This window comes from Aptenodytes patagonicus, chromosome 3 (genome assembly GCF_965638725.1).
Source record: "Aptenodytes patagonicus chromosome 3, bAptPat1.pri.cur, whole genome shotgun sequence".
Classification (NCBI taxonomy): Eukaryota; Metazoa; Chordata; class Aves; order Sphenisciformes; family Spheniscidae; genus Aptenodytes; species Aptenodytes patagonicus.
In genome coordinates, this window is record NC_134951.1 from 63,651,635 (window position 1) to 63,676,012 (window position 24,378).

The 24,378-nt window shown below is 37.7% G+C and overlaps 1 protein-coding gene across 3 annotated transcripts in view; it reads left to right on the plus strand.

Annotated features, from left to right (window-relative positions):
- LAMA2 (laminin subunit alpha 2) overlaps positions 1 to 24,378 on the plus strand; it is a 389,998-nt gene that overhangs the window by 106,967 nt on the left and 258,653 nt on the right. For all 3 annotated transcript variants that reach the window (XM_076333575.1, XM_076333576.1, XM_076333577.1), the window contains exon 4: positions 17,847 to 18,089. In XM_076333575.1, coding sequence (XP_076189690.1) covers positions 17,847 to 18,089 — 243 coding nt within the window. The remainder of the gene's footprint in view (positions 1 to 17,846; positions 18,090 to 24,378) is intronic.

Below are 24,378 nucleotides of genomic sequence, written 5' to 3' on the forward strand. Positions count from 1 at the left end.
TACATATTTTTTTTACTTTATTGTGCAGTGTAGCCATATAAAAATGGTGTATACTAGTTAGCAATAACTAATAAACTGAAGAAGCAAAATATATTTAACTTTAGAAGGAGCCAAAATATTATCAGTCAGGTTGGGAAAAATGGAGTATTTTTCTTTCTTTTCTCCCAACAGTTGAGGTTTACCATAATACTTATAAAGAGCTTTTACCTATAATGGAGGCTAGGTTTCTAATTCATTAAAGTACATTTGAAATTTGTACCCCATTTATTATAAAAATATGAGTTGAAAACTGGAACTATTTGGTTCTGAGCATCTTTGCAAATTTGTTCTTAACCCTTCACTTTGCTAGACTCTTTAGCCATTTTGACAATCACCATCTTATCTATTTCACAAGAATATTATGGAACACCATTTGTAGCTGTACCTGTGAAATTATTTTTTACAGTGCTTTTCATCCAGCAAGTGCATAGGAGGTCAAAATATTAATGTGGATTTATTTGGGAGTTGCTTACACAAATTTAAATGGAGGTTAAAATGAGAGGTTGAGCTACCCTGGTCACTGAAAGTGAAACTGCAAATCTGAGTTTGGCAGGGTAGATTCATCGGTGTGCTAGGTTGTTGTATCTATGAAGCACTCGCAAATTATCAAGAGAAGGTGCCTGCTGTTCTGCATCTCTTAGTCCTGCTGGTTGTGTAGGGTCTGTGGGTTTCACCTTGAGAGTGGTGGGCAGTTCAAGTGCAACAAAAGTAATTCAGGTCCGGTGAGTGCGACGTTTAGCAGGACAGAAAATAAGCCTTCACTTCAAGAAGTACAGAGAAGGGAGTTGGTAAAACAGAAATGCTTAGACTTCCAGGGAGAACATATTCCCTGTACTCATGCTATCCCAAATCCTCAGCTGGTTTAATTTCACAGTGATGGGGAAGATTAGTAGAGTATTGGCAAATACACAGGAAAACCAGTTGGCAGTTTGAGGTGAGGTGGTCAGCCCATCTGTTTCTGATTTCTACACACATCAGGACACTTTTATTAACAAGTTCCCTCCTGTGGTGGGGAACAAGGACGTTGGCAATACCCTTGATATTGCTAAGATACTTGTGCCAGGAGCATATTTATGTGGGGTTTGATTTTTTTACTGTACGCTTTATATTTTTTAAATGGTGCTGGAATATTTTATGTGACTTGTAGATGTGTGGAACTCAGGCGGACCCAGAGTTAACATGCTGTCAGAAAATTCTGGATTTAATAAGTATATCACCTTAATTGCCTGAGATTGTGGAGGATCCGTTCAGTGTCCAGGTAATCCTTTCCAGGCATATATTTCTGAAGAAAAAGAAAGTAGTTGACACTCCTCAGAGCCTCGTAAGATCTCATAAGGTGCACCTCATAAGGTGCAAGAATAACTGGTTAAGCTATGTAGTTGATTTCTCTATAAAGCAACTGCAATTCATCAGTTTTAAGTTTCTCAAGCTCTGATAGTGTCCAACTCTTTCACCTTGCCTTTTCATCCTGTCCCCTGCCCTCCTGTAGGAAGGGAGGAAGGAGTCTAAAAAACTGTGGTCTGACTCCATGTAGAAATCGCTGCAGTCCCTCTTCTCCTGAAGTGTATTTCAGTACTTTTTAGAATGTAAGTTTTTAGGCTCATGGACTTTACTATTTAAATGGCACATATTATACTTTGGGAAGTGGCATTTCTGAATATACAGAGAACTGAATAACTGGAAGTAGGAGAAGAATGCTTGACTTGCTCAGAAGCATTTTGAAAAGCATTTACGAAAAGCAGACGGCAATATTCTGCTAATGCTAAATTCATTATTTTGTAATTCTGTATTGTCCAAATATAATTTGAATGGACGATTTTGATCTGGTTTTGAATGATTTATTTGTTATTTGATTCACTTTAATATCCATGAGCAGAAATACACACATACACATGCACGTGTGCACCATCACAAACATGTATCACGTATCTTTAATAAGGATAATGCTAGGAAGAGGAAAAGAATTGCAAAACTGAGTGATTGCTTTTGCTTTCTCTACATAAGACTGTACAACTAAGTGGCTCTGTGGCAAAAGACAGACATGAGAGAACTAAGAAACTGTGACAAGATGAATGGGAGAGATTCAGGCTGGGACAGGAAAATAACAGGAGAGGACTCAGGCTAGTGTTATAAAATCTCAGTGTGGTAGTCTGTGGGAAGAGCTTAAAAGGGAGGGAAAAAACCCCTCCTATCAATGATGGGAAACAGAATCTGCATGTGCACAGTTGCCACCAAATTGAAAAAAAGATCATTAGGGAGGAAGAGTCCCATGAAAAACACATCTTCACTCTTTGCTATTATAGGTAGGACAGCTACAAACATCAGAAATAGCATATAATAAATTTCTGAAAGTAATATTTCACAGCTGAGTTACGGATACCACATGCACAATATGGACTGTGATTCATTATTTTGTTACTGTGCTTTATAATTCTTGATTTTTTAAAAATTATTATTTTTATTTTAAAGCTTGAATTTTGGGTTGCACAATGTGTTTATGCATCTGCTGCTATGCTGAGGGCTACTATACATAATGTGAAATGTGACCTATAATTTGAACATTTGGATAAAATTTGAAAGCAACTGAGGAAAAAATCTGAATATTGATACTTCAATTTTGCCTGCATTAGCAAAGAGCGTGTCGCAGTGGGAGAGAGAGGGGACAGACTTGGGAGAGAACTTGTGTTTATTTGGTGCTGAGGACCCAGCTCACTTGTCAGGAAATTTACTTCAGACTAGCTCTATTCTGGACCATAGGCTGAACGTCCATTAGCAGCTAAAATGAATCAGGTATGTCTAAGCATGTTCTCCTGGCTGTGGGGAGAGTTCAGTTCTTAGCTGAAGGGAATCCAGTTTGTGAGCTCCACGGTCTATTCATGATGTGAACCAAAGCATGCTAAATTGGGACAGTTGGGAGATTCGCCTCAAAAGCATGCTGCTTATCTGAGCTAAAAAGCTACTGTGGATGTAACCTTACAAGCTTTGTGTCTGAACAGAGTCCAGATTTTATGTTAAGCCTATCAGATGCTACACACAACAAAATGGTGGTATTCCCCCATGTCTTAATGCAATATTGCTGACCTTTGTTGGGGGAGAAGGGAAGTATGAGAGAGGAGAAACCTCCTGCGAAGAGACCTTGCTTGTGGGACCTTGCTTGTCGTTTGCTCCTTTGCTTTACCAGTATGACTGTGCTGTGTTGATAGCTGTTTGAAGGAAACATCATTTTCAGCTGTCAGTTCCCTTGATGCACAACATTAGCCAGATCCCTTGGGGGGAGCACAACTCTTTTTCTGAAAGAATTCATCACTGTTACACAGCAGCAGAGTTTGCATGTTTGTTAGCCAAGGATGACTTGAGGCAAGCGTGGCAAGTACTGTCTTGCAGAACCGTGCTGAAGGTGTAGCCCAGATGTGTGGCCAGACTGAGACAGGCTACCTGTTCGTAATATGTTTAATTTAAAGAATGGCTGTTTTTAATGAAAGATTATATGAGCAATTAAATTCTTATTTCCATCACCACTTCTCTGCCCGCTTTTGGCCTTCTTCCCTCTTCCCTTCCTTCCTTCTAGTGTTTGACTGAGGAGGTTACAAGAAGATTGCTATAGGAAGGACTGGCTTGGAGTACTTTCGTAATCTCAGAAATAAAGCTGCCCTTTCTGACTAGCCATTTCTTTGTGCTTCTAGTAAATGAGATTGCCTGTGTTTCACCATCCCTTCCAAAGCCAGTCTGAAAACACGTATTGTAGGAACTGTGTCATATTGCAAATTAAGCGGCAGAGACCATGAATTTACTCAGTCTGCATCCCTGTCCAATTTATTCTTAAAGAAGAAATAACCAGGTTTTTGAGTCTTGACCCTTTAGTAGTTGTTGCATGATTTTTGGATTCTGGAACCATCTCCCTGTTGTCTGGTTTCAGAAAACTAGTGGAACCTGTTGTGTGGGTCTTTGTCTATACAGTTGAACCCCACAATTAGATCCAGTTAGACTAATCCTTTAGGGATTGACTGAAGTCAGTCTTACAGCCACAGTGAAATATAAGGAAAATTGGATGATAAGATATTTCACAACAACATTGCTTCTTTTAATACAGATTTATAGTTTTTTATTTTAACTAACAACAGTTCACCAAACAGTGGCCAAGGAATCACAATGTGTTGAGCAACACAGCCATAGTAAAATAGCCTTTACGCATTATCTGCACAATAGTATAGGAATATGTGTATCACTAGGAGATACTTGGTTTTCACGTTGTATTTTCTCTGCTCTGGAATATCAAATACATTTTCCAGTGGAAAAAAAAATATTGCAGCTAGCTTTCTATTGAATAACTTCTGATATCAAATATCAGAATAGCTGAAGGAATAAAGAGAAGGTTAACGACACTGGTTAGTCCTGGGATACAAGAACCAGATTAGTAAAATTGTCAGTCGGTCTTCATATGTTAAATTTGTATATATATTTGCTTAGGTTTTCAGTTAATATTTTCTTTTACTAACAATTATGTGCTTCAAATGTCTGAGACGCTTTCAAAACAGTTTCTGTAAAGGTAAAGCTTAAAGCTTCTCTTCATCCCCAAACCAGAAAGTAAATTAACAGAAATTAAAATTAATCCAAACTGAGACTTTTCACCAACAAATGCCACTCTGTTTTGTCCATCTTCAAAAATGTTTGTCTAAAGAGAGAAATGTGAACAAAAGCAAAGTCTGTCCAGACTGTAATGCTGCAGTTCCATGATTGCTGTTCCCCACCATCGCATCTCCCTCCCCAAACTGGCTAAAGGGAGACATTCCTGTCTCCCTTGTTCTGGCACTAGCACTTGTGCTGCCATGCAGCGAACCAGATCAGCACCTTGATACTGAAAACTACGTCTTGTCTTGTTTTTTGGGGGTTAGGTTTCTGCCAGATCAATTTTCTAATTTGGCTTGCTGCGTGAGGTTTTAATGCCAGCGTGGGGGAGGGGACAGGAACATACTTCTGGAGGTGGTGGGAAAAACAATTCCACCCCTCTCTGGAGCAGCTGGCACTCTGCGTTGGCTTCAACTGATTGTAAAACTTTGAAGTATAAAATACTGATCTATGAGCTACAGTTCATGCCTGCAACATAGAGGTGTCATCCTGAATAATTGTTTTTAGTACTTCTTGCACATGAATCATTCTGTTTTGAAGTAATGTAAACATTTGAGAATTCAAAGCATTAATTGTCTCTCTCAAAAAAAAATTCCTAAGTCTGGTTCTCTGGCTCAGTTATACCTAAGTGGTAATGAACTATTAAAGTGACAGCCCAAAAAAGATGCAACTAAAACCATGAAAATGAGACTGTGGAACTAATATAAAAAAAGAATGAGATCTGTTCTGTTTTATTAAAGACCCCAGCCAATTTTTACACATGTAACTGGATGTTAGTTTTAATACTGATTTTTTTTTTTAATTTCTTTTTTTGTTGCCTTCATAGACTTGAATCTGAACATTTTAGTAATTCCTTTCATTTCTTTAGTTTCACAATTTGCTGGTAATGCAATAATCAGATATCTGTAGGATGAAACAAATCGTACTTTGCCCTTCTGATATTCTTTTTAACCAAAGCAAAACTATTGTATTTGAAGTTAGTTCATAATGAAATGATTTGAAAAAAGCAAAAAGAAAAACCAGAAAACAAACAACACAAAAATATACCAATGAGGATTTATAGCAAACATACCTAGAAAACATAATGATTAGCAATTGTGAAAACAAACAGAACTGTAGTAAATATTTTGACATCACCATGAGCATTTTTAAGAACTACCTGGTTTATATACTATTAGCAAGTATACTTTATATTATGTAGCTTTCCACCTGGCTTTCTCTTCGTGGGGAGAGAATATATGCACACTGGTAACAGATGTCATCCAGGGCTCAGTTCTTGTCTCAGACTAGAGTTTTCCATGTTGATATCACTCAGACAAAAGCCTAAAGAAAAATGAATGACCTTTTTCCTTAGCTAAGGGTCGAGAGTGCACATCTATGCGAGCCGTAACTCCAGTAGAGCCCGCTGCATTAAGCTTTTAGATGTTCTAACAAACAAGTGTTAGTGAAGGTACTCAAGTTGACTTTCCTGCAGCATTAAAAAAGAAAGTTTTTCATGAGTGGTGCAATAATATATGGAGGGAGTACTCTTCAATGCATTCTGAAATGCTAAGAAGCCATTACTGTCCTGAAAGATCAGTTGTAATACCCACCATATAAAGTGCTGCTAGCTAGGTTGAGTAGTTGTGTTAACAATAAATCTCCACAGGATTATTTTGCCCAATTTTTTTTATGCTCCCCACTAAATCAGACCATAACTTTATTGCTTTGTAGTTAGTCAGAAAGATTTCTAAGTAAGCAAATCCTTTCAGCTTCAGTTCATAATACACGCTGACAAAGATTAAAAGAAATTTTGAGAATTTATAGTTTTTCTTTCTGAGGTTTCTTGCCTTACATTTTCCCTGGATGACTACAATAAATATACATACCACTTTTTCTTTTCTAATTTTGGCTTTAACCAAGAGAGCTATTCACCTTTCCATCCTTCAGGTAAATAGTTTCAGGATATAGGTCCTAAATGCTCTATTGTAACCTTTGAATCCAGAGTGACACATATGTTCTGACATGAATACGAGGTTTTTTTCTGATTTTGTGCTATTGGCAATTCTGGTTCAAAAGAAAGTGACACAGCCTGGGAGAATGGTGACATGACAAATAATGGGGTCATAGGAGTCTTAGTCTTGAACAGATTTTGCTCTCCTTACTGAAGAAATACATCATCATTGAATAGTTTATGATGAATAAAAAGCTAACTTGAAAAAATGAGTTTTGCAGCTGACAGTGATAGTCATGAAATAGCACTTCTGTTGTGCTAGCCGTTTATCACAAAATCATTATTGAAATGTAAGGTCTATGCTACAAGATGGGCAACAAGATTCTGTAATACACGTGAAAACTGTGGTAACAGAAGGACAGCTGAATATGTGTTAAGAGATAGGTTATTAATTGACTAATTTTTTTTTTGTAAGGTTTTGTGTATAAGTTAAGATTTAGGGGAGTAGGAGCAACTCCTAATAGCAAGGAAGTACCTCATCATATGAATGGCATGTAGTCCTTTGCGGCATTACACCAGTATTTATACAATGATTGGATGAAATATGCTTAAGGTTGTTTTTAATTGCCTTTTGTTTAAGCTAGCAGGATGTAAAAGTGTTCAGATATCAGTATATGGCACAGAGTAAAATGCTGCTACTCTTAAAAATATGCACAGTAGGTCAGAGCTTGGTCAAGAGCATTGAATCTGAATTGCCAAGAGTTCTTCCTCATCTGTGCGATGGTCTTGATTTGTTGGTGGATCTAAAACCACTCTAGGAAAAAGTACTAATGGTAATAAAGTAAATGTTTAAATAGGCCTTGGGGCTGTATAAAATCATCCCTTGTTCTGAACAATGAATAATGAATATATATATATATATTCCTTTCATCAAATCTATTGATGGCAAAATTATTCTCTCTCTCTGTGCTCCATGAAGTCGTTGTGCAGCAGGTCATATGCTCTGTGGAAGCACTTAGAGACTACTTACCAATGATGTAGTTTAGACAGTCAGTAAAAATAGTCATTAATGTAGCTCTTTTTGTTTGATTTGGACTAATGTGGACTAAGTGACTACAGAAACTTGGAGAAGGGTATGTATTGGATCTCTCCAGCTACGAAACATGGAAAAACAAGAGACTTGGTCTGTTCTTACACAGAACATACAACTTCATGGTGAAGATAAACCTTCCGCTTCATTTTAAGTCCTAATGTGTTATGTCTTCTAATTATTCATAAGTAAATTCTGATTGTAAAAGGGGGCTATGAGATGGAAACATAAAATTACTCATCTCATAATTCACTTTTTATATTCCATATATGCCCTGCTATGCCATACAGCAACATATCCACATCTAAAGCAGTTCTCAGGATAACTTAAAAAGTATTAAGAACTAAAAGCGAAAATGAGAAATGAACATGCATACTTTTTTGATCTGGAAATCAGATTTAGAATCTCATTTCTTTTCAATTTTCTTCTTTCCTTGTGTATGTTTTTGAAATTCCGAAAGTTTAGTGACATGAGACATCTTAGAAACACTGCCAGAATATACTTTTAAGCCTTTTTAACCACTATCATGTTTAGCTAAAGAAATGAAGCATGGTGTATATGAAGAGAAAGTGAAGAAAAGAAAGAAGCAAATAAGAGGCTGAAAATGTTTTGGAATAAAGTCTCTATTTTTTTATTTGAAGGCTTAAGTTACTACTTTATTCATGTTTTCATTATTCAAGTTTTTCGTATTGCACAATATTTCCAGACTGAAATGGAGAGAACATTGTGTCATGGTCAGGGAATGGGTATAAATTAGTACATGCCTATTTCATATTTGGATCAATGATCTTAACCTCAAACAGTTTACAAGCAAAATCAAATCAAAATCCCAGGTCCTCAAGATGATGCCTCTTATCATACATTATATACGGTGAATAACATGTCCTTTTCCAGAGAACTCAAAGTAAAAGCTTGCGAAGGTTTCAGCAGGGAAATGTTAAAGGTTTAAATGTTGATAATGCAGAAGATGCTCGATGCTAACAGTACAACAGTTTCAGATGTCTGTTTGTATCCCTCTCTACAAGGTGGGTAACATATCACGTCACTAAATTACTAGTATTTATTTATATACTTTTTAGCACTGTGCAGAAAAGATCTTTAATTTCACATTGATAAAATTAGTGCAGCGTGAACTCACTCTCTGTTGTACAAAAAGGAAGTCTGAATAACTTCAACGAGATACATCCCAGCATCCTGAGGGAATTGGCTGATGTAGTTGCTAAGCCACGCTCCATCGTATTTGAAAAGCCACGGCAGTCAGGCGAAGTCCACAGTGACTTGAGAAAAGGGAATATCACACCTATTTTTAAAAAGGGCGATAAAGAGGACCCTGGAAATACCAAGCGGTCAGCCTCTAGTGCAAGATGTCCCTGCTTAAGGCAGGAGGGTTGGACTAGATCTTCAAAGGTGCCTTCCAACCCAAACCATTCTATGATTCTATAAGAAAAGTAAGCATTCTCTAGGAAAAGCAGATTCTTATGTGCTATTCCTGTATCTGACTAAATAGTTTTATCTATGTTAAAATTAATATTCTCATTATGGAATTAAAATGTAAAGACTTGGTATGAGTCTGTAATAAGTGAGGGGATTGAGAATAATTTTTAAACGTTCCGGTTTCAAGATTTGTGCATTGTAGAACTTTTAAATGGATCCTAAAAAAATGGCTGAGATCGTTCTTCTCAGGCTAGAGGAACAGACAGGTCACTCTGAAATGCAGCTGGTGAGAGGACACTGCATGGAAGCCTCACTGAAAGAAATGAGAACACTTTACCCTGGGTACTCTCAACACTACTGGACCCAGGCTGAGCATCAGTTCTTGGATCAAGAAAAAAAAATATTTTTTTTTTGTGTTTTAGCGCCAAAATAGAAGAACCACCTTTTCTGTTCTTCTCTCCTATTGTCTAGGTTTGAAGAAGAAAGGTTTCAATATTGGCATTTCAATCAATTTTCCTTTCCTCACCAGACTCTCTCTCCATGCAAAGAAGTGATTAGTCTTAGGAAATAAAGAAAAAAGAAATTGCTTTCTGCTATTATTTGAAAGCACTGTGAAAAGCAATTACTAACTTTAGCCCTCAATTCTGGTGTACACTGGGCCAATGATGAGCAGCAAAAATGGTCAACAGAAAGCAGCTATTCTTTTTGAAGCCTTCACAAACAACCGAACAGTGGGTAATGGAGAAAACCAACAGAGAAGATTACAAAGAACAAAGTTGACATTGCCAGACACTTTACAGGTACTGACTCCCTCCATTTGGCTTAATGTATCTTAGATATTCAATATCTGGACAACTTGAGAACTTTACAGTTTGGCATTTTATAAAGTGCACTGTTTTACTAGACTTTGCTTTTTTTTTAAAAAAAAATGACACGTTATAATCATCTTTCACCTATGAGCAAAAGTTGAGAGGTATTAATAAAGGATCTATTTTTCTCAAGGAGAAGAAAATGTTCTTAAAGGAACCTGCAGCCTCTCTAGCAGTTATATACAGGGGAGGGAGAAAGCTGAGATTGTTCTAAGTTGAGGTGTTTTAAATTTTTTTTTTTTTTAAAATGCATGTTCTGCAGGTATTAACTGAATGGGACTGAGCGTTGTACATGAGTGAATTTTTGTCTAATTAGAAAAGGTGGAAGAGTTCTAACTGAAACTTGGCTTGATCTGGAGACTCTCACCGTAGAGCTTTTCATGGTTTGCTATGATAAAATCTTTCTCAGTTTTTCCCATGAAGTGCTTTGGACATCTTATTTTGCATGACACTCGTAGCTACAATTTTTTCTGGGACAGATGATGCCCTGCTAGCTAGTAACCAGAATTGTTTGCAACACTGTGGGGAAAAAAAAAAACCTATGCTGGAATCAAGTGTGTGCATCTTTCAGCCCAAATTCCCCATCTGGTAGCAGCATTTCAGTTGGAAGCAGCTCAGATGAACAGGAGAGACATTGCCGTTAGAAGGCAAACTGCAGCATGGCGGGGAGCTGTTCAGCTCTCTAAACTGGTATTAGCTGAATCCTGCTAAGCATCTTTTTTTTTTCCCATGCCAACAATTTCAATTACAGAATTTCTAACTGTGAGCAGAATGTTTGAAACCATGGACACTGTCTCTGAGGACAGCTATAGAAAAAGATATCTGCTAGATGGTCGTTTGAGGATTCTGAAGAGCTACTCCATTTCTAAATTAGGCTTTTTCTTTGTCTGAGTCGGATGTGAGACTAAAATGAGAAGATTAGTTGTTCTTAAATAGCCAATTGTTTGAAAGTTCTTGCATCAAAACTGTCTACTCTCTTTCATAAATAATAGACACAAACAATAATCCATAACAGCGTATGTGAATTGAAATATGACTGACCACATAGAATCATAAGGAGTTGATATCAGCCTCTGAGAAGAAGAGGAGCTGTTCCTCAAACTCACAAAACCTCTGCTTTAGCTCATTAGCAGAAGTAGTTGGATTTGATCTGTTTCATGTCTTAAGCCTGCAGGAGAGGCTATTCCAAAATGAAAAATAGTGCAAATGTGATACTTAATTTGAGATGCATGATGTCCTGCATATATAACAGTTGTTTTTATATGTGAGTGTAAAGATAGAAGTTAATGATCAAGGAACACTGTTTTAAGTGCATTGAGGATTTGTTTAGATCCATGATTCCTGATTGTTGGTCGTCCTAGGTACTAGAAGTTACTGAATCTGGTAGCCTGATGGATGCAAGGCTGCTGTGGCTGTGTCTTCACATTAAGACTGTAGCAAGGCAGAGCTCCTATTTCTGAGAGAGTGAAACGCACACAGCTGCACAGAGCAACATAAATAGACCACAGTGCCCTATCAGCACCCGCAGAAACACACAGCACTCAAACACAGCACAGGCTGCCTCGCCCTGTTCTTCCTCTCCAGCTGATTAGGATTAAAGTCTGCTAGGGGCATGTGTGTGTGTCTACATCTATGGATGCATACACAACACGCAACACTTCAGTAGCTGGCCTTAGATAATCTATCCACCAGCTGGCCCCAGATCTCACTGGTGTCCCCAGCTGCTGGCACCCAAACAGAAGAGCCTTGGAAATTTGCAGCCCTACTCTAATTGATGGTACTCAGACCTCTTCTACTTGCTGGCTAGTCCAGCTTGAAGTTAAATCTTGTTCACATACCCCCACTCAAAAGAGGGAGCACACCTAAATGGAAGATACTTAGAAACAGGATTTAATGAGAAAATAGGACAGACTTCAGTGATCGCAGTCAGGACAAACATGCTGACCAGCTAGCTATTTACAGTCAACTGGTTCCTTTTATCTCCTTTTGCCTCTATCTTACACTTGTTCCTCCCTGATCCACCTTGATCCCTCCCCTTCCCCACCTCTGGTCCCTCCCCTAAATGTTCCATAGTAAGTCTCACCCATTTATACAATCCCCTGAACACATCCCATAATAAGTTTTACACACTCCAAAAATGTTCTTTCCCCTGCTTCTCTTAATGAGTCGTACTCCCCTGTAGCCAATAACCCCTGTTAGCCGGCAGGGCGTTCTGAGATAGCTTTCTCAGTTGACTCATCCGGATGGATTTCGCACTGGGACGAGGGGTGTCTGCAGTGCTTTGCTGATCCCACCAGTGAGATCTGGGGCCAGCTAGTGGATAGATTATCTAAGGCCAGCACTTTTGAATGGCTAGTTAAATAAATCTATGGGATGTTTAAGGCCACAAGTTTCAACAGTATTTATGCCAGCTTGTAAGAAAACAAACCCTTGCCCAGATTCTGCACTCTTCTCGATAAAATGTTTACTTGACTGCTGAACTGATAATAATCAACAACATAATACAATTACGGTAAATAAGTAGATACGCAGTTTACACAAGATTGCTGATGGAAGCCTCCATCAGAGCTATTACATTCTTCTGTTGGGAAAATGAAATGGAAATACTTCTATAGAATTGTGTGGTACTGTATTTTTTCTCTGATTTTATACTGACTTACATGACCGGTTTCTAACTGAAGGATTTATTTTTTAAATAGAAGCGCAGGTGGGAGTCAGACACAATGAGATTTCCTGCTTCACTAGCTAACCCTATGCAGATTAATGATTCACTTCAGCTCTATCTGAATAATATTAGTGTAGCAAATTATCCTCTATAGTAGGATGCACTTTTCTATGTCTTATGAGGCATTCATAAGAAGATACAGCCTTATAACTTATGGAACCGTTCCTCACAATATGTGCTTTGCAGATCTCTGCTGAGACAATTACCAGTGAAAATGAGACCCAAGACTCATTTTGTTTCTCATCTTGAGGATTATGTTGTCTATAATTTGGGAAAAGCTTAAAGGACTATTTAGACTATTTCCCTCCCACTCCCATAATTACACTATGGTCACATGAGCAGAGAAGTAGAAAAAAGCGCCAGCTGCACTTTGGCAGCTGTGTTAATGGACTATTACATGCTACTAGGCAGCTTGGTATTGCTCCGTTTTCACATTTGTATCAGTAAACTTTGGTCTGCAGGTGACATTGTATTGGACTTGTACAAAACCAGATGTGCTCTAAGACTGTACAATTATTACATCAATTGACAAGTGTCAGCTTATTGATGCTATTTGAAAAGTAAACCGGGCATGCTCCATCAATTACCCTGTGGGAACAGCTCAGTGTTACAATTTACTGGGAAACTTGGCTCCAGAAAGCTGAGCAGGTTCACTTTTTTGATTGTGGAAAGAAAATACAGCAAAACTCAGTGGTACATTAGACATGCCACTAAGCTCTAGCTGATTGTATTATAGTAACCAGAACACCACTGGCTAAGCAATAAAGGAAGGGTTACTCTTGTACCTGGAGAAAGACAGTTTTCCAATTGGTTGGAAAGTCAATGTTGCTTCCATGACATTGACTTGCTTTGAGAATCGCCATTAATTTTAGTCTGTTTTTCTGCACTAGTTGTTATTGTCAACCTGTTTAGAAAGCATATTAAAGCATGGAATACACTATGATGTTTGTTGTCTGTGTCATAGCACTGTGATGAGCTGGTAGTGACTGGTCTAGTTCTCTAAGCTGGGATGACCATATTCCTGATTCATGCTAAAGCTCTACAAGTCTAGTTGTCCCCCAAAGAAAAGATGTTTTTAAGAAGCATGGATTAGCATCCTGTACTTTCTTCAGCCTAGCCTTAGTGAGAAAGATCAGAAACAACATCAACCAGGGCATGTTTTTGATGCATGTGCTCTCTCATCTTCCCTTGACTGCAGTTAGCATTAACAGCCTACCAACATTTAAAAATTAGAATCATAGAATCATAGAATCATTAAGGTTGGAAAAGACCTCCAAGATCATCAAGTCCAACCGTCAACTCAACACCACCATGCCCACTAAACCATGTCCCTAAGCACCTACGCGTCTTTTAAATACCTCCAGGGATGGTGACTCAACCACTTCCCTGGGCAGCCTGTTCCAATGTTTAACCTTCTTTCAGTAAAAAAATTTTTCCTCACATCCAACCTAACCCTCCCCTGGTGCAACTTGAGGCCATTTCCTCTCGTCCTATTGCTAGTTACTTGGGAGAAGAGACCGACACCCACCTCGCTACAACCTCCTTTCAGGTAGTTGTAGAGAGCGATGAGGTCTCCCCTCAGCCTCCTGTTCTCCAGGCTAAACAACCCCACTTCCCTCAGCCGCTCCTCATAAGACTTGTTCTCCAGACCCCTCACCAGCTTCGTTGCCCTTCTTTGGACACGCTCTAACACCTCAACGTCCTTCTTGTAGTGAGGGGCCCAAAACTGAACACAGTATTCGAGGTGCGGCCTCACCAGCGCCGAGGACAGGGGCACGATCACTTCCCTACTCCTGCTGGCCACACTAGTTCTGATACAGGCCAGGATGCCATTGGCCTTCTTGGCCACCTGGGCACACTGCCAGCTCATGTTCAGCCGGCTGTCGACCAACACCCCCAGGTCCTTTTCCGCCAGGCAGCTTTCCAGCCACTCTTCCCCAAGCCTGTAGCGCTGCATGGGGTTGTTGTGACCCAAGTGCAGGACCCGGCACTTGGCCTTGTTGAACCTCATACAGTTGGCCTCGGCCCATCGATCCAGCCTGTCCAGGTCCCTCTGCAGAGCCTTCCTACCCACCAGCAGATCAACACTCCCGCCCAACTTGGTGTCGTCTGCAAACTTAGTGAGGGTGCACTCGATCCCCTCATCCAGATCATCGATAAAGATATTGAACAAGACCAGCCCCAAAACTGAGCCCTGGGGAACACCGCTCATGACCAGCCACCAACTGGATGTAACTCCATTCACCACAACTCTCTGGGCCCGGCCATCCAGCCAGTTTTTTACCCAGCGAAGAGTACACCTGTCTAAGCTGTAATTCTGGTCTTTAGTTCCAGCTCTGTTTCTCTGCCCAGGAAATCATTTTGTTTTATACAAAACGGTATTTCACTTCCACTCATGAATAGAGACATGAAGTAGAAAAGAGAATGTTTCACATGTCAGTGGGTTGCAGATAGCTCGGCCCTGTTGCAGAAGCCACTACAGGAACTCTCAGAGGCTAGGACAGTAGTAATAGACTGAATCAGGCCAAAAACTGTAATTGTGTACTCTTATTTACGTTAACAAGCTTTTTTTGTTGTCAAGTTTAGATTAAGAGAAACAGTGTTCACCCCACTATAAACTGCAATATGCTGTTTCCTCTCCACTGTTTTTTTTTATAAAATTTCACTGCAGTTTCATTTACAAAGTATGCTAAAAATAATCAAACCCAAGGGTATATAATAAATTGCAGTCAAACTGTACGCTATCCCAGAAGGTAAGAAACAAGACTTCAAACAAATCTTCAGCAGAATGTGCAGGAGATGTTATTGAAATAGGGCTCTAATTTGAAAAGTAACTGTAGAAAGTTTCACTCACCCACACAGCCTAGTGTTTCAAAGCAAGCAAACAAAAAAAGACTTCATGTTGATTACACCTCTTGGCCCCATAGAGCCAGTGCATCCAAGATGTTTGCAGAGCTAAATGTTTTTTTTGGCTAAAGGGAGTATTTAACATTGAATCTTCCGTGAAGTTTTGCAAATTTTAGGACTTCCACAGAGGCAACTATGTATGCACACCTAAGATTATGAATTTGTTGTCAGCTGTGTCCTAAACCACAGATCTTCCATGGTAGAAGCCCTAGCAATGTGTTCAACTTTAGTTGTTATCCATTCAACATATGAGGAATAGTCTTATTATGAGAACTTGGGGTAAAACACTTGTTTAAATTTTTTTTTAAAAAAGTATTTAGAAGTACTCTAGAATGAAATCTATTCTGAACGACTGGAGCTGAAAGAGTTTATGCAGTTTGACTAGGTCATGCTAGTGTAAAAACAATTTACATTGTACGTTGGATTCTTTACTCATGCAAAGGACAATGTACAAAGTAACTCTTGATAAACTAGTTCCTTAAAATATAGCTGTTGCTCATTACCTTCCTTAGGAAATAATAAATAATTAAACACTCCAGCTATTTTCTTTCATTTCAAAGAGCTTAACTGGGGGGGGAACAGCTTGGAGAGGTATATTAATGTTGTGTTTTTCTCTGTATATTGTAAACAGTATTGGTGACACTGATCCAATATAGTTACAGTTATAGTTATTTGTGGCCACAATGGAGTATATCTATGAATGAGTTTAAGAGAGGAAAGGGCATTTGTGAAACAGGGGACAAGTGATTGTATGATCCCGTTGAAACAATGGAATGAAACACAGGTTTCTCCCTGTCTCTGGGGATTTTCTTTTATGCTGTTGAAGAAAAATATTGATAACTTGAGCTAATCCTCCACAAATGCACAGTTATGCACATGTTTTTCAGGTCAAAATAAATACAGCCTCACTCCCTTCTTATTCCCACTGAAAAACTTTGTTTGTTAGTGATTTGACTTCCTGACTTGAAACTATTCTGGATTGTACCATGTTCTCAGCATCTACACAGAAGGCAGGAGTGATAACTGGAGATAAACATTTTCTTTGCCTCCATCATCAAATGTACTGTAGTATTTGCAGTACTCTGCCACTTAACATAATTTCTATTTTATACTAATACTGGTGGTTATTAAAAAACAATATTTGAGTCGTCCTACTGTTTCTTCCATTGATTACTGTAGGGTCTTCTTTCACCAGCGTTACTGATTGTCTAAGTATTCACAACAGATTGTGTGTGGACTAAGTCTGAATCATGCAGCTTCTCTACAATGACCACCCAATATAGAAAACATTAAGTATTAAATCAACACTGGTCTCTCCATGATACCCTCTGGCATCCTCATGTGCAGACTCACAGCACTGCATCTTAAAAATACTAACTTGCTGTATGTTCTGCTTTTCCAATGGAAACAGCTGTTTCCATTCCTTAGCTTCAGTTCTACCTCTGTAGCATCTAGATGTTACTAGGTTAAAAATACCAAACCAAAACAAAACTGCGTCACTAAGGTATGTCATTCTGCAATTGCAAATGTATCGTTTGTGGCTTGCATTCCAGCAAGCCTGTAAACAGAAATAAACCTTGATAAATCAATTGAATAAGCAGGTGAAATGGACCATAATGAGCATTGATTACATGCTTACAGTTTGTTTATAGTGATATTTGATGTGTCTCTGTCCTATAAAGCTTATTTATGGCCACAGTGCTGAGTCATGTGATTGAAACAAGAATGTTTTATAGAATGATTTCAGCACGATGTGATTACCTTTCAATAGCTTAAACCTATGTTTTTTCTTAACAGCGATAAAATTGTAACAGCGTTCGGCAACTCAAACATTGCAGAAAGTGTATGTCTATAAATACACATACAGAAACAAACCCACTTCTACAAATTGAAAATACTTGAAAACAAACTTTGCAAACATTTGGCTGAAACTGCAGCTTAGCAATTACCTACTAAGTTATGTGGAACTTTTAGAGTGCTTTTTAATTCTATTTTCAAAGTCTCTATTGGCCTAATGCAACTATTCTTTTTTAGAAATGTTAATGGAGAATTTATTTCTGTAGTTAGAGTTTCAGTGGAACCTGAGGCCATATTGCATTTTTAGGGAAAAAAAAAATCAAACATTATCATATTTACTGTTCTTAGCTTGGTAACTATTAAGAAATTGGAATGAATTTATAATTATTTACTTACATATGTTTTAACAATTCATCTATTTTTCAGATTTTCCAGATTGCCTATGTTATTGTGAAAGCAGCTAACTCACCTCGACCTGGGAATTGGATATTAGAGCGTTCGCTGGATGGTGTAGACTATCAACCATGGCAGTATTATGCTATCACAGACAGTGAGTGCCTGACACGCTACAACATTCATCCCCGTCCTGGAACTCCATCCTATGTAAAAGATGATGAAGTCATATGCACTTCTTATTATTCCAAAATCCATCCTCTGGAGAACGGAGAGGTAAGATCAGATGTTATTCCATGCACCGTAACCTGGCAGAAAAAAACCCCCTTTGCTTGATTGGCAAATGCCTGCCTTGAGTAGACAGAGGGTTTTGGTATGCTTGAAAAATGGGGAGGTAGTCTATTTGCAATTTTAAAAAACTCATCTTACGTGGTCCTATATAAATGCACACAAGGTACACTCTACTAAGCATATTCTACAAAGTAAACCAAAAGGTAAAAGAGTTATTAGGTAGAAGTAGGCACTAGTACTTTCAGACAACTTTAGGTGCTTGCAATATGTTCCCGTGTCACTTGTGAACAAAGGTGAGAATACTGGGAAAAATCATGGACCCAGTGAAGTAATTAAAACACTTTTCTTTGAGTTGCATTTTCAGTCCCTGTGTATAAGCTAGGATGTTAAATGGTAATGATTTTACTCAGAATTTAATTTATTGCATTTAAGAGCTTGTAACTGACCCTCGGCCCCTGCATATACCTATTCATTCTTCTCCTGTCAGAGGCCTCTGCTATTTCATCGTGAGTCCAGGCACATGAATCATGGACCAATCATTTGTTTTAACTGAGGGCGTAGAAAAGATGTGGTGGAGGTGAGGATGAGGATCTGTGGTTAAAAGAACAAGGCAAATGTAACAAGTGTTACATTTGTCCTCTTAAAATGAAGAGAGGGAAAGCCATGTGTACCAAATTCCAACAACTGTATATTTTTTTCACAGATTTTTTTCCAACACTTGTTTTGCACACAACCTGGTAATTCAAGGAAATAACGTGATTTGAATGTGCACTATATCTGAAGTATTTATTTATTTACAGATTCTTTGATGTCTAATGATGTTCTCTGAAATTTTAGCCTCAATATTTATCCTTCTGTTAATTTTTTCTGTTCCACTTTTTTAATGGCTTATCTCCAATAAAGAGGTACAAACTTACTCTCTTTTCTTCCTCTACATGCAAAGCAACATTCACACACAAAATTGTTAATACAATTATTTTTGAGTACTGGGTATAGATATGTATAGTTTGTTTACGTTCACAGGAAATTTCCGATGCCAGCTGCAAAAATAGAAAAATGCAGCTTTCAATGAAAATATCCTGCTGATACACTTTAAAAAGATGTAACCTTGAGTCTAAAGGAGTCTCATATGAGTTATCAGATATGAAATCAGTTGCACATCTAGGAAAAATCATCGCAAATACTTTGTGTTTGTAGTTGTATCATTTGAATGGGTATTTGTTCTTGTAAAATCTAGCAGGAGCAGATAAAGTGGTATTAAAAGAAATAGTGCATACATATGTGCTATGTTTTCAAAATGTTTCCAACTGGGTACTTTTTGAAGGGTGAACAGAACATAAGCTAGCAGTTTATCACTTGCAAAGAAATTTTATACAGTTTCTTTGGGAGAACATGTCTGCACTGAAAATATAATGCCATAGTAATTATTACAATAATTGATTTAATTTACATTGTTCAGTTTCTTTGATTATCTAATTCTCTTGCAGACAGATATTGATTCCAGTAGTCTGCTGTCCTCTTGGTTAAACCAGTGCCTCCTTGTGTTCTTCATTAGCTGAGTTAAACTAACAAAGGTCTTTTATTCAGCATGCTGGTATATACCCGTGACTGAAACATTGGCTTAAGGCCTGCGGAATTGAGTGGAACTTGATTCTGATCTTAAGTGTGCAGTTAATAATTTTTAACTTGGCCTGATGTGCTGTAATTGGTGCTCTGTCCTGAACCTAGTAAATGACCGGCATCTGATAAAGAGTTTCTTTAAACGGGAAGACTTTGAATGCATCTGTTCCATTCCACTTGGAAAAGGGCAATTGTTAGATAAAGGCATACTCTATGAAAGGCATATGATTTAAGCCAGCCTAAATTAATCTTACCTCACACAGGTAGTTATTAATCTGAAATATGGCCCTAATAGAGAGAGAACATCTTGAAATGAAAAGCCTAAAGCTTCACTTTTATAGTGACTGGAAGAGTATCATTCCACATGAATTAATCAGCTTACATTTTTAACAATATTCTTTTCATAAGTAAAACACTAGTTTCATCTGTCTGAGTAGCTATAGACTGCATTATGAAATATGTAGCATTAACACAGAATTAACCCAGGTTAATTCTTTTTCATATTTCATCAAACGTAACATGAAAAATAATACAATTCATACCAATATCATATTTACTTGCAATTGTGTTGTAGGTGGTATTTGCCTGCCTCCTGGTCTTTCAGTGGAACTACATCTGCGTATCATTTATTTTTGTTCGAGGGTAGGACTTCTGTTCTATGTATCAGGTATTACAGACATTTTGTAAGACTGACAGAGTTATGAAATGTGCACTAAGTACCTTTCCTTTGCTTCGAAACCCATGAGCTATTTCGGCACACACCATTCTGGTATACACTCAGGAAACATGATGAAGTGCAGAAGGAGCATAGGTCGGCAAGCCAGTTCCAAAGCCAAATCTACATCTACAGTGGTGTCTTAAGTTAAAACTTGTCATCTTAGAAAAAGCAGAATATGTTCTTTTCATGTGTACTTTCAACGAACATTTTAGTCAGTGACTTGTTTGATTAGAGTATTTCTTGATCTCTATTGATTAGAGAATTAACATTAGAGAAATGTTAATTCTAAGCAAAATATTTTGGGCATTTAATAGTGTCACTATTTGCATCAGTAATATTCTCTTGGCCAATCACAAAATTAAAAATTATAATTGGCTGTTTGCTCAGTCAAATGTGAATAAACAATCTGTAGACCAAGAATTATTTGCATAAAATAATTTTATTGAATATTTTCATGAATTAATGGAAAATTGCATAATGACAGCTTCTGAATGAACAAAACTGAGAAATTCTCAAATAAGGAAATTTCTTCAAAAGTGTAGACTTGAATGCAGAAAGATTGTTAGCATTCCCGTTTCCATACTGTATAAGATCAGTGATACCTGAAAAAATCATAGGGAGACCAGAGAGTCTCTATATTACACTGGCAAAGGTAGGCTTTTAGCATTTATGTTTCTGATATGCCATCAATAAATGTAAATGCTAAAGTTTCCCAAAACAGTATTTCAAAATGAAAAAGCAAGTTCCACTGTCTCAGTGTCCCCACGCCAGAAAAAAAAACTGAAGGAGATCTGTTATATTAGTGAGTTACTCATTAACTTTTACTGAATTGATGTTTCTTGCTTTAATTAATGGTACTTTTTTTTGGCACTAACTGAGAAAGAGTCGTTTATGTAAGGGTTAATAACTGGTGGGATGAGGCTGCTATTTTTGGGTAAAGAAGAATGCCCATTTTGTGACATTTTCATCTTTACTTAAACACCGTATCAGAATGGTATTTCTTTTTTTCTTTATTTCCTCAGATGATCATTAGGTTGAGAACTAAAAATTAGTGGGTTACCATAGTGATTCTTGCTTCATTTCCCTGACACAGGAGCCTCTGATGTTTACATCTAGATCGTACCTTTTTTATTGAAATCTTTCTTCTTCTGCTAGACTACAATTTGTGTCACAGCTTCTTTACCTTGATGACTAGGTGGATGTAAGGCTCTGGACATCAACTTTCAATGTTGTAATTTTTTTTTTCTGTGCGACGTATGAAGATTTCTTTTAGTAAATGCTTGTTTGAACTAGCATGTATACTATTAGTATTTTGATACATGGGAATCTTCCCTCTTCCTTGCAGTTGTTTCAAAGCTGGACCCTCTGAAGACTTCAGGTGCACCAATTGATCACTATAGCATGTTAGGAAAATGTATATCTTTTCACAGAAAATGACACGTTTTACCTGACCTGTAGTTTGATAGGAAATAAAATAGGAGGTTACACTTAGAAAAAGCATTCTTCAAACATACATAGATTTAGAGTATTTTGTATAGGCTGGGAGAAAATATTTAGGTCAAAAATAATTGTTTTGTTGTTTCTTTAATATAAAGTAATTCTCTGTGCAAGCAGAGATTGAAAGTCAAATCCAGGAAGACAGTGGGAGAAAGGTTTAATTAATCTGATAGGAAAGCACTTGCTTTTACTAAGAAGTCAAGAAGAAAAACAACTCTCATTCTGGGAAACACTGAATTGAACAATGAGGCTTTCTGAAAGTATAAAAACCAAGGGGAAGGGTGTGAATTTAATTCCCATCTTACTAAATCTTAATTGGAATAGCCAATTGACTCCCTGGTCCATATAGTGTCATCACACAGAGGAGTTCTGACAGAAAGTTGTTTTTCAAAAACAATCATTATTGTTGTACGGAAGGTATGTAAACTTACAAGGAAAAGAAATCCCTCCTTCTTTGTGGGCAGAATCTGTCTTCAGAAGATGCTGCCTCGAAGGATATTTCTGCAGTTGAGTAGAGTTTAGGTTGCACAGAAGTTACAAATGCTGTGCATTTTTTGTCAGTTTGGTAGGCAGATTTAATATGAAAAGGAGGGATTAAGAGAGCAGAAGGTGAAGTGGCCGTAGATGAGGAATACTTTTCCTTCAGAAGTGTTTGTGTGTTTAAGTGTGTGGGTGTAGCCAATGGAAAAATCTCTTGGCAGGACACAGAGATAACACTGGTCTCTTTTTCAATCCCAGTTGCCCTTTGCCAGAACTATCAGATGCAAAGTGTTCTCCTGAAGTTCTTGCTCAGGGTAGTATTGTGGGAATAGCTGTCTAGTTTCTACTTCCTGGTTATGTCGTCTGCCCTTGCTCTTAACCTTGTTGTAGAGACTAGATGAACAGGACAACAATGTTGAAACCCTTCCTAGATGTTTTTGACTCCTACCCAAGACAGAGATAGTTTAGAGACCTGTCAGTACAATGTCAGTACTAATGGAGAGTTTGGAGGGGGGGGAGGGCATTGGGGGAGATGAGTTAAACGTTCATTTATCCCAATCCTTGATGAAAGCTTTTACATTTATAATTCTGTTTTGTATCTCATACCTCCCCATCACCAATACACTTGTGCAGTTGTGAGCTTTTTGGCTTTCCATCACATTGTTACTTGTTTCATTGTATTTCATATTTCATGGAAGAATGAAACTGAGGTGTAGATTAGCTGTATCAGGATGCTGTGAACATCGCTCCCTGCTAATTGCTGCAATACTAATTTAGTATCATGAGGAGAAATCCGTAAGTGTATCTCTGTCATGAATTGTAGCTGATGAAGAAAGCCATATATTTGTAATCATCCTAACGAGGCAATGGAGAGGTGAAATTTCAGGACTCAGTAAAAATTTCCTTGTACTGAATAAGAGAAATCCTGATCATCCTGTGTGAAATGCTTTTCATACGTTATTTTCAGTTGCTGAGAATGATCTACCTTGACATTTAAAGATTGAAAAATTGAAAGGTATTAGCCCTATATTTGAAGGAAAGTAATCTGATTCTAGAAATGAAAATGCCACCTAACTGCAGTATGCCAAGTGTACCAAATTTCCAAAATAGTTGTCTAGATGCTTCAGATCAAACACAGCCCTGGGTGTTGCTTGTTTCTTTTCAGCAATTGGCATTTGTGAAGCAATTGATATGACTTTCAGATAGTTGATATAACTATATTGATAATGACTATCAGACTGTTATTAAGGAGGTAATATAGTTGCACATCTGCTACTTACACATTTTTGAGTAGCACAGCCCAAATGCACCTTTTAGATGACTGATCAGTGTTAAAGCACTGGGTCATTTACTGACCCAGTCAAGAATGTCAACCTCCTTTCAGCATTACATTTACTATGTATACTTAACCAAATTTAAAAAAAAAAAGTTATACCCACAGAGGAATATGCAGTATTTTTGTAATATTGTTTTTTAATAAGCAAAGCAATGCATGAAAATGGATTTAAAAATAACTTAGATATTAGAGCTGTATTTTATATCCAACACTTTTTCAGCTCATGGGATTTCCTCATCCTGATGCATTTTGCACTTTTCATACTGTTGATGAATCCATATTCCAAATACTTTTCCATCCTTACCTCAGACCCCTCTGGAGTTCTTGCACTCCTAACATCCTTTGACAATTAGTTCCATATATCTGGTACCTGTTGTACAAAGAATCACCTCCTTTTGTTTTGTTTTACTTGGCTACCACTGGTTTCATTTGATGAACCACAATTCTTGTATTGGAAGATTTGGTGAGCAGTCAATCTGTAACCCCTTTCCTCATGTCATTTATCATTTTATAGATTTCTGTCATATTTTTACTTGTCATCTATTTTCCAGGCTGAAAAGTCCTACCCTATTCTGTTGGGTTTTTTATACAGAAGATATTCAGTCATTTCATCATCTTCTTGA